Source organism: Typopeltis vanoorti, chromosome 2, assembly GCF_054136105.1.
Source record: "Typopeltis vanoorti isolate ZY-2024b chromosome 2, IOZ_Tvanoo_1.0, whole genome shotgun sequence".
Lineage (NCBI taxonomy): Eukaryota > Metazoa > Arthropoda > Arachnida > Uropygi > Thelyphonidae > Typopeltis > Typopeltis vanoorti.
In genome coordinates this window covers 100,613,707-100,628,535 of record NC_143550.1, presented here as the reverse complement: position 1 = coordinate 100,628,535, position 14,829 = coordinate 100,613,707, and the positions used below count along the sequence as shown (strand labels likewise).

At 36.4% G+C, this 14,829-nt stretch overlaps 1 protein-coding gene across 1 annotated transcript in view; it reads left to right on the top strand.

Annotated features, from left to right (window-relative positions):
* Positions 1 to 14,829, top strand: part of wol (Dolichyl-phosphate beta-glucosyltransferase wollknaeuel) — a 172,075-nt gene that overhangs the window by 66,219 nt on the left and 91,027 nt on the right. The window contains exon 6 of the mRNA XM_090412410.1: positions 9,111 to 9,170. Within this exon, the coding sequence (XP_090268536.1) occupies positions 9,111 to 9,170 (60 nt within the window). The remainder of the gene's footprint in view (positions 1 to 9,110; positions 9,171 to 14,829) is intronic.

The window sequence follows — 14,829 nt, the reverse complement described above, 5'->3', positions numbered from 1 at the left end:
ATTTAGTCAGGGAATCTTGCAAACTTGTAGTGGATTTATTTAGAAGTATAACATCATCCGCATAAAGCAAAAAGCTGACATTAACATCTTTAATTCTGATATCATGTTTAATACCACTTTCCTTCATAATGTGATCCATATAGATAATGTACATCCTTTTCTCACACCAAATTTAACATTCCTGTACTTCCTTCAGTTCTAACTGCCGACTTACAACTTAAATACAGACTAAATATTGCTTGATATAATGTCCCATTGACACCATATAACTATAGCGTATTGAATAGCTTCTCTCTTGGCACCTTGTCATATGCCTTTTCCAGATCGGCAAAACTTAAATACAGATATCATATATTCCCATGCTTTCTCAACTATTTGTCGTAAAGTGAAGATCTGATCCTGACAGCTTCTATTTGGCCTGAATTCAGCTTGTTCTTCACCAAGCTTTTCTTCCACCATTGTTATCAACCGTTTCTCAAGTATACTTGCATAGATCTTGCCAGGAACACTCAGTAGGGAAATACCTCTGTAATTCTCACATTCAGTTTTATTTCCCTTTTTATATATGGGTACTATTAGAGCTCTACTCCAATCATCGGAAATTCATCCCTCTGTCCAGCCATTCTGAACTATGCAGTGCAGCCACTGTAAGACTTTTATACCACCATACTTCAGCATTTCTGGTCAAATATCATCTACTCCTGCTGCCTTTCCACATTTCAAGCCTTTGATGGCTTTTTTCTACTTCAAGTATGGATACGTATTCCTGACTGTATGCCTGGTCAGTGTTTTTTACCACTGTGCTATCACTGCTTGTTTCATTTAGCAATTTTTTGAAGTAATTACTCCATACTTCAAGGATATCTTTTTCTCCTGTTTTCATGTCACCTTTATCATCTGTAACTCCTTTTACAGCACTCTTTCCTCCATTTCTAAGCTTCTTCAACAACCTCCAGAATATCTTATCACCTTCTTGATATTTATTTTCTATGTTCTTGCCGAAGTCCTTCCCTGACTTTTGTTTAGCTAGTTTTACACAGTGTTTGGCTTTCTTACATTTGTCTCTGTATTCTCTAAGAGCACAAGCTGACTTATTTGCCAGGAACTTTTGATATGCTTTCTTCTTTTCCTTCACTGCCTTTTTAACTTCCTGTGTCCACCACGGAGTTCTGATTTTTCTATCCTCGCAGACAACCTCACTACATGCCTCTCTGGCTGAATCAATCAGGGTTTTCTTCAAGGCCTGCCACTGAATCTTCAAGGTTTGGTTCCTGTACTCACTCTTTCATTTTTTCTTCAATAATCTTTGTGTATTTTAGTTTACAATTCGCATCTGAGAGCTGCTCAACTTTTATTCACTTTAAAACTTTCTTACATGTTATTCTTTTCAATATGAAATTCAATTTTATCCTGCTCAAGACTAAATAGTGATCGCTTCCAATTTCAAATCCTCTGTACACTCTGGTGTCTCACCAGGGAGAAAACATCACTATCAACAATAACATAGTCAATGAGACTTTTCTTATTCCTTGTCTCTTCTCTCCATTTGAATTTGTGCACATTTTTATGTTGGAACATGGTGTTAGTAATAACCAGTCCATGTCCTGAGCAGAAATGCAACAGGTATTTGCCATTATTATTGGCTTTGCTCTTTTCTCCAAATTTTCCCAAAATGTTTTTGTATGTCTGACAATCATTTCCTACTCTGCTATTTAGATCCCCAACAAGGACCAACTTTTTGTTTTTCATTGTGTCGGTTTCTTTTTCTAAAGCATCAAAAAATTCTTCCACTTCTACTTTAGTAGAACCTTCTGTGGGACCATAGGCACAAATAAGTCTCATTGTCCAATTTCCCATTCTCATATTTGCCCACATTACTCTACTTGAGATTGCCTGCCATTCAAGAAGATTAGCCTCGTATTTTGTGTTGAATACTATGGCTACTCTTTCTTTTCTTTGATTGTCATTGCCTGAATATAACATTTTGTATTTATTGCTCAGAAAGATCTCACCAGTTTTTGTCTTGTTTGTTTCGGTCACCCCTATTATGTCGATCTGGTACTTATCTAATTCCTCAGCTAGCTCCATTTCTTTGCCATTCAGGCTTCTTATGTTGATAGTACTGATCTTTAATTCTGGTGATGTTGAGTTGGCATGTGCTTTCAGATTTGTTCCAGTAGCTGACTTTTCGCTGTTCTCCCTGGTTCCCTGGCGAAAACAACGGGGGCTTTGTTTAACTGGGCGACACCCCAGCTGGCATGAAATTTTGTCATATCCTATCCCAGTTATGTAACAATTAATATTCCATCTACAGAGCCCTTAGTAAGAAAGAATTTTAATAACTTTATATGGAATAAAAATTTTCAGAAAGCTATATATGATAGAATTATTATTATTATTCTTATTTGAACCTCCAGAGAGTCCAAGGACTAACCGAGGTAGGGTACCTGCTCTATAACTCCATCTCCACCATTCAATCACCAACTGACTGCAACTACACCAATGCCATCTACTGCCCACCACCAGTGGTGTTTCCACAGTCAATCACAAACATCCATCCCCACAGTGGGATTCAAACCCAACAGCCTTTTGGTTAGAGAGCAAATACGCTATCCACTCGGTCAACCAGGCTGGCTATTTCTTAAATATTTCTGAAATTTAAAAAAAATATTTTTTCAAAGAAATATTTTTTATATTGGAAATATTTCTTTTTTTTTCTTTTTTTTTTATCACATATATCCACGATGAATTTTCGTGCGATTAATTTTCCCCACAACGAATTGTCGGCGATGGACTGTCTGGACATACCAAAAAATTAACAAAAATCCTAAGGAAATATGATCTTACAACCAGTTACAGACCACATAATAAATTGGTATCTCTTTTCCATTCCACCAAAGGCCAGCCACATCCTCCTACACCTACCAGGACTATACCAGATCCCTTGTAGTTGCAAACTGTCCTACTATGGCTAAATAGGCAGGACAACCAATATCAGGATATCCAAACACAAGGACTACATCCGGTTCCACAGCCACTCAGGACTTGCTGACCATGCTTTGGACACCCACCCAGGATATGCTAGAATAAGGTCACTTTATTATACTGCAGCAAATACAAGAGTGAAAGACTATTCCTCGAGCCTGCCTTTTCTCTGAAAAACTTTCCAAACCTCAACAAATTTGGGTGCATGAGACTGTCCCAAATTTGAGAAGCATGTATTTTAAGATTGTCAGCCCAGCGACCAAGAGAACTCAATTTAGCTCACTAGGAGGCACCGTTTAGGACTCTAGGCCTGACTTCTGTTACCATTCTTCAGCCTCATTTGCCCAGTGTTAGTGCCTGCATGCACATATCGTTGTTTTTTGTGATCCATGATGATGGCTATGTAACATTGCTGAAATATTCTAGTATACGTTATTTCCTGAAAAATTAAAAGCTCTGTGTAACCAATGTATAAGCTTATCTACAAGAAAAGCCAAGTGGCCACTGGATGTGGACAGTAGGAGATGTAGTTGCAATTTGGGTTTCTGTCAGGAATAGGGTGTCTAGGCTGAATGACTGCAAGTCATTCAGAACATCATTTATATTTGTGTTAATGCCACTGATGTTAATAAAGTGAATGTGAAAGTGATATTTAGTGAAGAAATTCTGGCTTGGTTCGTGTGTTGTGTCTGATGTGACTTTTTTGATGGGAATGGTCTATGAGGGAGATTAATTTTTTTTAGCGTTAATGTCATTGTAGGAGCCTTCATGAGTTTAATCCTTACTTATTAGCTGGAAAAATATAGTGGGGAAGTACAGTGCGAGAGAGACTCTTGGACATAATTTCCATACAGAGAGAAACCAGTCCCCAACAATGACGTGGCCTTGACAGGACCCCCCCCCCCCTCCATATACTACTAGGACTCAGTCTCCAGGAATGATCTGGCAGCAGCAGGATTATGTGGCACTTGATCGCAATAAGCATAATCTGCGATGCTACTCTGACATAAGGGGGGGGGTCACTGCTGTGACTCTTCATGTTTATAATCAGAATGAAAGCACTGATAAATATTTTAGGAAGAAGAGAAATTGATAATTACCACTCTGTTTTCAGCTGTTTCATGAAGGGAAGGGAAGAAAGATCATAAGAAGCTGTTACTTGGCTAGTAATGATAAGTTGATGGCAATATTTATCCTAGTCTCAGGGTTAATGAGAACTATGCATAATCATCAGATTTGGGATTGCTTCCAACCTACTGTCATCAAAATGGGTGTCATTTGGATAGATTTAAATAATACATGCATATAATTTTTATAATCAGGGCTAATTTAGTTTAATGTGGAGATTCTGTTATTCCCCCACCCCCACTTATGCAGAATTCAGGATTTCTCTCTCTCTCTCTTGCAAAATCAAATAGTATTAATATTACTTCCAAGTCTTTATGGAGTGTGAAGACTCATTGCAGGAGGCCAAACACTCACACACACACACACACACACACACAACAATCATGCCTTGCTTTGAACAAATTCAGTGTTGGAGCACCACCTGCTCTGGCAGTGCATTCTACTCATTTGCCACCTGCCAAGCAAAAAATCTTTTTTGCCTCTACTTACATGACCCTTATACAGTTTCCAGGGATGACCTTTAGTTCTTGAATCATCCATTATCCTATGCAATAATTCCCCTTTATTTATTTGGTAGGCTTTTCTCACTAGCTTATAAGTTTCAATCATATCACCCTTCTTCCTAATTAGCAATTTATAGAGAGTGGAACGATTACTTCTTTATCCTTACATGTCAGCATCCTTGACATTATTATAGCAGCAATTTTTGGGTAACCATTACAATTTGTGTGATTTGTCTCCTAGACTTCATTTCCCTATCTACCAATATGCCTGGATCTTTTTGCTTCCTCCACCTCCTGAAGCAAAGTTCTGCCAATGTGATAAACCTCATTCCATCTTCTTTGGCCAAAGTGCATAACTTTACACTTAGCAATATTGAAACGACATCCCCATCTTGAGCCTAAAGTATCATACTATTCAAAGCCTCTTGTAACAATAACACATCAGAATTTCCTGACATTGCTCTTCTTAATTTAGCATCATCAGCAAGCAACTCTTTTTGTGCTGTGAGCTTTTATATATCATTGATATCTAAGTGATATCAACTCTGTTCTGGGGCCACTGATAGACAGCAGTGGTCCAAATCCTATGCAATAATTCCAAGGCAGAAGCAATGGAGTGGGTTATATTTACTTATACGAGTTGCCAAAAGGTGTACCACCTTATTATTAAATTACTCTGGATTTAAAGAAAGATGTTCAAAGTTTATTTTCCACTTGGTTAGACTAAAATAAATTTAGTTTAATCCTTTATCCAAGTATGAGCAAACAAGGTTTGCACCTGAAGTATCTTCAGGACTGACCTCTCCATTGCTTCTGCCTTAGTATCGCCACTTCTGGGGTCTGGCTCCCACTGACGAGACTGCAATAAAGGTTGAAACCGGTCTGGGTAGCGGCCCTTCCCTTAATGCATAGCATTATACATGTCTGCAAGGAGATGTGCTTTTGCATCATGGGAGATACTGAGACAAGGAGTGATGAGAGCTTGGTTCACCTTTACTACAAATTGCCTCAGTCCTGAAGATACTTCAGGCGCAAACCTTGTTTGCTCACACTTGGATAAAGGATTAAACTAAATTTATTATAGTCTAACCAAGTGGAAAATAAACTTCCAAGAACAGAACCCTGTAGCATCCTACTTGTCACCTTCCTTTATTTGAGATACTGCACCTCCATACACAACACGCTGCCTTCTATTAGTCAACCAGCCTTGTAATCAAGCTATCAAATGACTATGAAAACCCATCCTGCCCAATTTCAACAGTATTTTATCATGTGGTACTCAGTGAGATGCTTTAGCAAAATCCAAATAAATCACTGTATAAGCATCTCCCCATCCAGTATGTTAGTCACTCGGCTATAAAATGTAACCAGATTCTAAAGTATGACCTCCCCTTAACAAACCCATGCTACTCTCAAAAAATTTCTATTCTCATCAATCCAGGTTTGTATTTTATCTTTAACCACCCTTCTAACATCTTCACCACTATACTTGATATACACACCAGCCTTTAGTTTGACACTACTAACTTGGATTCTCCCTTATACAGTGGCACTATTTTTCCTTCTTTCCACCCTTCTGGGACTGTTCCTGTTGAATAACCAGGTAAAAAAAAAAAAAATAACCAGGCACATTCCCTTATATATGTGGTGATTATACCATCCACTCCCACAGCCTTATTAACATCAAGGTTACTTAATATTCTAAACACTTCCCATTTTTGAACCATCAGTTTTCTGTCCTCCTTCCTATTATTATTCAACACTACTCTTAGTCCCCACCCCCCACACATGAAATACACTAACAAAATACTCATTAAACATTTCCACCATATTTTCAGCAGATGTGACTCTTGTTCCATCTATAGCAACTAGTCACTCTTCCATATTTATCCTTTCTTTTACTAGCAACATAACTATAGAATATTCTGTGGTTTTGCTTTGCTGCTTCAGCCAATCTCTTTTCACATGCCAATTTCTCTTTCCTTATGTCACCTTCCTAGCTTGCACCTTACACTCATCAAGCTACTGATGGGTACCCTGTTCTTTATACCTCCTCCATAATATCCTCTTTTTCAGAAGTTCCAACATAATTTCATCATTCATCCATTCTGCTCCTACTTTATTTATGTTCCTATCCTTAGGAATGCAATCTAATATTGCCATAAGTAAATTGATTTCAGACCAAATTGATTCCCATTGAATCCTCTTCCTTTCAATTAATCAAGTTACTGCACATCACCAATATGTTCCATTAATTTATCATAGTCTTCTGCTGAGTAATTCCACACATATATCTTATATTTCATGAAACTCATATCTGGCTATCCACTCCCCACATCAAAACAACATGATCATGCTCCCTAACTGGTAGCATTGTGGTGACCACTATATGAGATGTTGTTAAATCTAACACTCGAGTTCCATGTGTTGCTTCAGTTACATGCTTCATAAGATAATTGTTCCTTAGAAACTCAAGAAATTTGATCTCCTTACTCACACAAGATATTTCATGCTTCCGGTCAATAAAGTCATCCATTATTATTTTTCTGTAGCTTATCAGTCTCATCTGTCTGAACATTTCAGAATCATCTCCCTCAGCATTCCCTGACCTGTTGTAGCATTCCACTAAATATCCACAATTTTTGCTAACTTCAATCTTGAGCCAAATATCCTCAAAGCCACTATCATTATTGCTTTCTTCATGTTCCACCTTAAGACATAACTGTTCTGAAATCATCAGTAGTATCCCACCACTTATCTTTTCTGTCTTTTTAAAAATGCTGAAATCATCACATTCTATTCTCATGAGCATGTCATCATCTGTTAACTGTGTCTCATTGACACCAATGATTTGTGGGTTGACTAGCTGTATCATGGCCACAAACTTTGCATCCTTATTCCTAATACTCTTTGCATTGGTGTATTAGCACAGTAGCTTTCCCATGCATCCCCTTTCCTTCCCACAATTTCTTCTCCCATCATTCCAGTAATTTGACTGTTGGTCCCATTAAAGTCATCCCTATCTTTGTTCCTTATCTTACAATTTTGGTATCTTACACTCATGCCCCCCCCCTCCTCCATCTAGTGTTCATTTTTCTGACTGGCTATACGCTCCCCTCCTCTCATCAACAATCTATCCAGCTTCACACCCATTCTCACTCAGATGCAGACCATCTGCAATAAACAGTCCTCCTACATTCAAATTTATCCCATGAATCAACAAACACAAGTCCTCTCTGCCTGCACATTCCAGCTATCATGCCATTCATTATTTGCTCTTCTCCTCAGCTCTGTACTATCATACTTTGGTAACATACACTCACAATTCTCCTTCTGACATTCTTTCGCTTCACTGTCTCTAGCAACACTTGCAAATCATGCACTACTTTATTCACACTTCATTGCAAGTCATTTGTTCCAACCAGTACAGTCGACTCCTTTGCATTTTTTCTACTTTTCATAGTCCAGTTAACCTTCCTATTGTTGCTCCCCCTCATACTTTTGATACCTGCTCCATTTTCACCCTGCCCTGTCATTTACCACATTTACACTACATTCACTTCTTGTGACTTTCACTACATTCATATTGCTTGCATCATTCTTGCTACCATCGATTGTTTCGTTCAGCAGATTGCTTGTTCACTTATGAAAACTTTCTTCTCCTCCACCGCTCATTTACAGTATCTCTTTGCTATCAGATGAGCAGTTCTTCTCGTTGCATTCTCACTACTATTTCACCAATATGTTACTGCCATCAACTCTCCATTCAAATCACACTTTGCACACACACACACACACCCTCCTTCCATTTGCCTTAATAAATCCATAATTTATTGATGTAATCTAATGAATACATATAGCACACCTCACATATTTCATGAAATGATTAAAATCAAAATTTAAGTCTTGTAAAAAACAAGGCCGCTGCTATTTTTCTTTCAGTGTCAGTTACTATATCTCGCTCTCGCTTTAACATACGTATCTATATGTATTTTGTTACTATACCTCGCTTTAATTCATAGATGCTTTAATACATTAGAGACTTGCCCTATTGCATTATCTTGAATTGTAAATAAATCGAAACAGCAATTCTTATCAATTTCTCTGTCACTGTGCATATCCCCCTCCACTTCTGTCTTCATGCTCTTTTGTCGAAATTTATATTGACTGGCAGTGATATGCAGTTAATTGCATTACATTACATTACATTACAATTATATGCAGATGTTTAATTACATATTATGTAACTTTCTATGTTAAGATATGTTGGACGTTTATAGAATATTTTGAAATTATATAAGATACATTTTTTTATGTGATTTATTATACAATAGATTTTAGTGAACTGTTAAATAGAAATTAAAATTTTCAGTCGAAAATATTGATATTCAGTAGTGCAGAATATCAATGTCAGTGAATATGAATAACAATGAATTTTTTTTTTGTTTAATGTATAAGAAAATCAGACGATCTTATAATTTTTATATTTCTCAGAATGATAATGTAGTTGTAGTTGGATCTCGTGCTCATTTGGAAAAAGAATCTATAGCAAAGGTAATCTTGCTTATTTTTATTATTTTCTGTGAATAGAATATATAGTTTTATAACTCTCTTGCATTTCAGAGAAGTTGTACTTTTAAGCATAGTTATTATGAATAAGGAAATAACAAAATTCATAATCCATCAAATTTGAATAAGAAAAATATATAAGGAAAAAGAACACTGTAACAATTAAATTAATTTGACTTACATAATTACTTTTCTTTTTTTCCAAACAAAATTTTCACTCAGGTTTTGGTCATCTTTATGTTAAAAGCAAGTAGAATAGAACAATATTACAAAGTACAGAAAGGAGAGCTTGCTGAGCTCCTATTGTCTTTATTCCAAAGAATAATGGCTGAGTAATTATGTACTTAATTCCCCCTCCCCCTTTTTTTTTTATATGTGTAGATTGCTTAACAATGCTATCTCCCAGAACTGGGAAAGTTGAAAACAGTAATTCCTGTTTAAGTTTGGTTTGTGTAGCAGAGCTACACAGTGTACTTTGGTTTCTGCATCAAGGTTTTTATTTTGTTCTGGTGAGCCCTGTGGCTTGAAGAAATTGATATAGTAGGTCACATAAATAAAGTACCTGATAGACTCCTGTATAGGATAGTAATCAAGTTGGTTTAGGAGCATGTGAAGTTGCTTATTTTTCTAATAAACTTTGAACATATGGAATATAAACTATGCATTCTTCCAGTCTTCTTAAGAACCGCGTGGTTAGCCTAGTGGCTTTGCGCTTCACAACCATATGCCTGGGGAAGGAGTGTCCCAGGTTCGATTCCCGTTGTAGACGTGAAGAATTTGAGGATCTTCCTCAGGCATAGCCAAGTTAGCCGGTCTTGGGCGCGGTCAGTAGGGTTTTTTCCGCCAGTTTATCTGGCGTTTTTCATCCTGCAAACAGGCAAACCGGCCCCGTGAACATACGCCTCTACAGTCAAAAATATATCCCCTCCTCCCAGCGGCAGACCAGGTGACGGGTCGGTTGGAAGTAGTACTAACAAGAAGTCGCATCTAAGTGACACGCGGACCCTGCATAGGAAGCGGGAATAACGCGTAGAAGAAGAAGAAGATTCTTTCAGTCTTCTTAAGAAGACCTTGAGGAGAGTGCACAGATCATAGCTATTTATTATCTTTTCTATAAGTTGAGAGTTATAACCATTAGAAAGAAAGGAAAGTGTATTTAATGAATTGAAGTACCTCTTCTAGAAGGATGTCTGTGGTAACCTAAGATGTGGGTCTGATGAACAAGCATTTAGATAATAACTGGTTCTGTTTTTCTTTTTGTAGACAGAAAACTGAATGCTGCTATCTGGTTGTCTTAGAATTAAAAGATCTAATAAGGGAAGATACTGATTGTTCTCTACACTCTGAATTGAATTTTGTGATGGACTTGTCTACTTATGAAGAGTTCACAACTCTTTATAAAGTGATTAAGATGTGTTACCTAACATGCTTTATGCAGTAGTTGATGAGGGTGGGTGAGATTGGAGTACCCATTGCTGTTTCTTTAATCAGTTTATGAAACTTGCTAGCATGTGAGGTATCCTACATTGATTGCAAAATCAAACAGGTTAACAATGTCTGCAGGAAAGTCTTTCTGTAGAATAGTTCTAGAGTATCAGACAGTAGATGTTCATTAAAAAAAAATTGACTATATCCAACCTGATTAAAGTTAGAAATATCTTGTTTTTCATATATGGAGAAGAATAACTAGTATTGAAAGGATAGATATTTAGCCAATTTAATAAACAGGACTGATTATAGAATCAGCAGCTGGTTGAGTAGATCATTTGCTTTATGCATCTCAGACAGACCATACAGCTTTGTATTCCTAATATAATGTACCTGATTCCATAGCTGAACTTCATTCTCAATTCAAAAAACAATCTCAGATTAATAAACAAAGTTTATTAATCTGAGATTGTTTTAGGTTTTTTAAGATGGAGTTATAATATTATTTTTTTTATCATGAACTGCAACTGTTCTACCCTTGTCAGTAAGTTCTGATTGTCATTCCATTTATGAAAGGAGAGAAAGCTATAAATTTAGTCTCTTTTGATAAATTAGTTTTTATCTGTAAAGAATATGAGATGTTTCATAGTTAATTTTTCTAGTCATACAATATGGAATGTTCCATAGGCCTCAATCAGTATTATAGAGAAAATCCATAATGTAATCATATATATATATTTAATATACTTAATAAAAAATATATATATATAATATACACTGCTTGGAAAGAAGTCAGTGGACACCATAGAGTGAGTAACAAACAGCCATGGCCACCCACCTTAATAAGATGTAGGACCTCCTTTCATTGCGATGACTGCAACAGTCCTACAGGGCATACTTTTTGCAAATGTACAGTAGTGATCATTGGGAATTTTGGACCATTCTTTTGGTAGGAATGTAATGAGGTTGTGGGGCAGACGTTCCTTGACCTGATGCTCCAATTCATCCCACAGATGTTCACTAGGGTTGAACTGGACTGTCATTGTTCTAAAAAATCCAACAGATGTCCTGCAAGAGTCCCTAACTAAATCGAATAATTGCTTTAACAAATATATGGCATGAAAATCAGCAATATAAAAGAGAATTTTTGAATAAAAATTGTGTGTTTAGTTGTTTTATCAATGATATGTGCAAAAATTGAGATTAGGACTCTGTAGAGGCCAATCAAGTGTGGTGACATTCATGTCCAAAAATCACACATTTATAGCAGCAGTCTTATGACACAGTGCATTGTCTTGCTGAAAGAGACAATGATCATTTCTGTAGAAACTCCACAAAGTAGGAAGCATTGTATTGTCCAAAATATTCAGATACCTCTCAGAGTTAAGTGTTCATGGCACCACAAACATGCCTCTTACAAACTTCCTCAGTTCCATAATAAATTTAGTTTAATCCTTTTTTTTTCCTTTTTTTTATCCAAGAGTGAGCAAACAAAGTTTGCACCTGAAAGTATCTTCAGGACTGGGGTAAGGCAGTACAACACTGGGCAACTCGTTGCAAAGGTGGAGTAAGCTATGTTATCTTGCTTCACCTTTGCAACAAGTTGCCTGGTGTTGTACTGCCTTACCCCAGTCCTGAAGATACTTTCAGGCGCAAACTTTGTTTGCTCACACTTGGATAAAGGATTAAACTAAATTTATTATAGTCTAACCAAGTGAAAAATAAACTTCCTCAGTTCCCTTCTTGCAGCCATTTCACCCAGACGCAGTTGCACTGACTTGGGAGCATCATATTCCTTCAATTTATACTGGCTTTAAACATGCAACTCATTACATGGCACAGTGCACCTTGGCCATGGAAGTGTCCATTAACTTTTTTTCCCAAGCAGTGTGTGTGTGTGTGTGTGTGTGTGTGTATATATATGTATATATATACAGGGTGTTCGGGATAAATTTGACAGTTTCGTAAGGAAAAAGAAAATCTTCTTTGTATCTATTAAATTTAATGAATTGACAAAAAAACATTACAGGCAGAGTTAATTACAATACTATCAACAAGATTTACTCAAAATAACCACCATTAGCATCGATCACAGCTTCAATTCTGCTTCGGAACCTCGAACAAGCTGATGCTACAGTCTCCCTGGGAAGGGCCGCAAAAACTGTTTTAATTTTATCCATTAACTGGGCTTTTGTATTACTGGAAGTGCGATTGGTGTCTTTTTCAACTGCGCCCCATACAAAATAATCCATGGGGTTAAGGTCTGGGGAGTTTGGAGGCCAAACATTTGGACTGGTGAAGTCGTAGAAATTTTCAGACAACCATTTTTGACTTTTCCCAGAGGTGTGGCAAGGGGCCGAATCCTGCTGCCATACATACGGCCTACCATTGGCTACCCTTGTTATCCAGGGCTTGACTACAGTTAGCAACTCCACGAACAAAGCCCGAATTCCAATGCCAGGGTTCTTCAACACCTGTTCCTGCAGATTTGCGAGGAATTCTGCTGTACGAACGCAATCAGATCATCTGCTAGGGATCTTTCTTCTTGCTACATCCTCGTAGTCACCATTGCAAGTCTCTAGTTCATGCCTGATTGTTTTTACTGTATTCAGGGAGCATTGGGCAGCAGTCGTAATATCCTTATTTTGATGGCGGGCACAAATCATCATGATACAAGTTATTCTCTTCCATGATTCAGGTGGGTTCCAGCTATCCATCCTTTCTGACATCTTGTATATGAATGAAGAAGGGTCCAAACTTTTAAATGAAGAGAAGTGTGTGTTAATACATGTAACTTACGGAAAAATATAATTAATTATAAATATGTCAAATTTATCCCGAACACCCTGTATATATATATATATATATATATATATATATATATATTTATTTATTTTTAATGTGAATCCACCCATGGGCTAAGGGTTCAGTAATCTGAAAATTTTTTAGAGACCAAGCATTTAACATTTTTAGCTTCTTCATACTTCTGGTGAGCAAGGTGCTAGACACACACACTGGGTCATCACCCAGTTCATCTACTATTTAAAGGAATTCAGTATTGTTTATATCAACAATGGAAATGCTGTCTGCTAAGTTATCATGACTGTCATTGTCCTAAAAAATCCAACAGATGTCCTGCAAGAGTCCCTAACTAAATCGAATAAGTGCTTTAACAAATATGGCATGAAAATCAGCAATATATAAAAAAAAATTTGGATAAAAATTGCGTGTTTTAGTTGTTTATCAATGATATATGCAAAATGAATCATTTTATTTTGCACATTAATCATTTCAAAATTTTTACAGAAATGTTCCCTTTCTTTTAAAAAAAATTCTTGCATATCCTGTGTTTTCATAAAACAATATTGACCTATAGTTTTCTTATCATGTATTTTATTATAGTAAAACTAGGATGTTTTTACAGTTTGTTGAATAGTACAGTTATACTTCAAACCAAACTAAAAGTAAAATAGCAGACAGATATTTTATACATGGAAGTTGCAAATGTTTTTAGTGCTATATTGTATTGAAATAAGTGGATGGAATATTTGACTACATGCAGGATTTGTGCTCAAAAATAAACAATAATAGTGACCATTACATTGTGCTTCACTCCCAACCCCCCCAGAAATGGTTTAATTCCTCTTGAGGGTGGGAGAATAGTATTATCTCACAGCTTAAGAACCACTGTAAGAGCATGAAGCCTCTTACACTAAGAAACCATATGGAATTGTATCAGTATTTCGAGTTAAATATATTTATATGGAATAAGAGAGAAATTAGCCAGATCATTAAATATCAGTATACTAGACAACGTTTAAACTGCTTTTAACTTATTGATGTGCAGTTAACTTAAAAAAAACGTTGTTAAAAATTGAGATATAAGCGGTATATATACCTCAGTATATAGAAAACCAACTCATACTGGTAAATACCTAGATTTTAACTTCACCTTGTCAGAAATATGGTGCAATGAAATCTTTAGTTCACAGAGCTCATACTATTTGTTCTACAGATTCTCTTCTAAACAAAGATCTGTTTATTATCAGCACTACCTTGATTACTTAATGGTTATAATGCAAAAGCTATTGAAAACATAATCAATAATTATGGCCATCATCCTAATCTGCCTCAAGAAGACATCACCAGAATTTGTATTTATATGTTAAGGAACTGTCGGAAAAAATAGCAAGATTACTTCAACAGATTAACATAC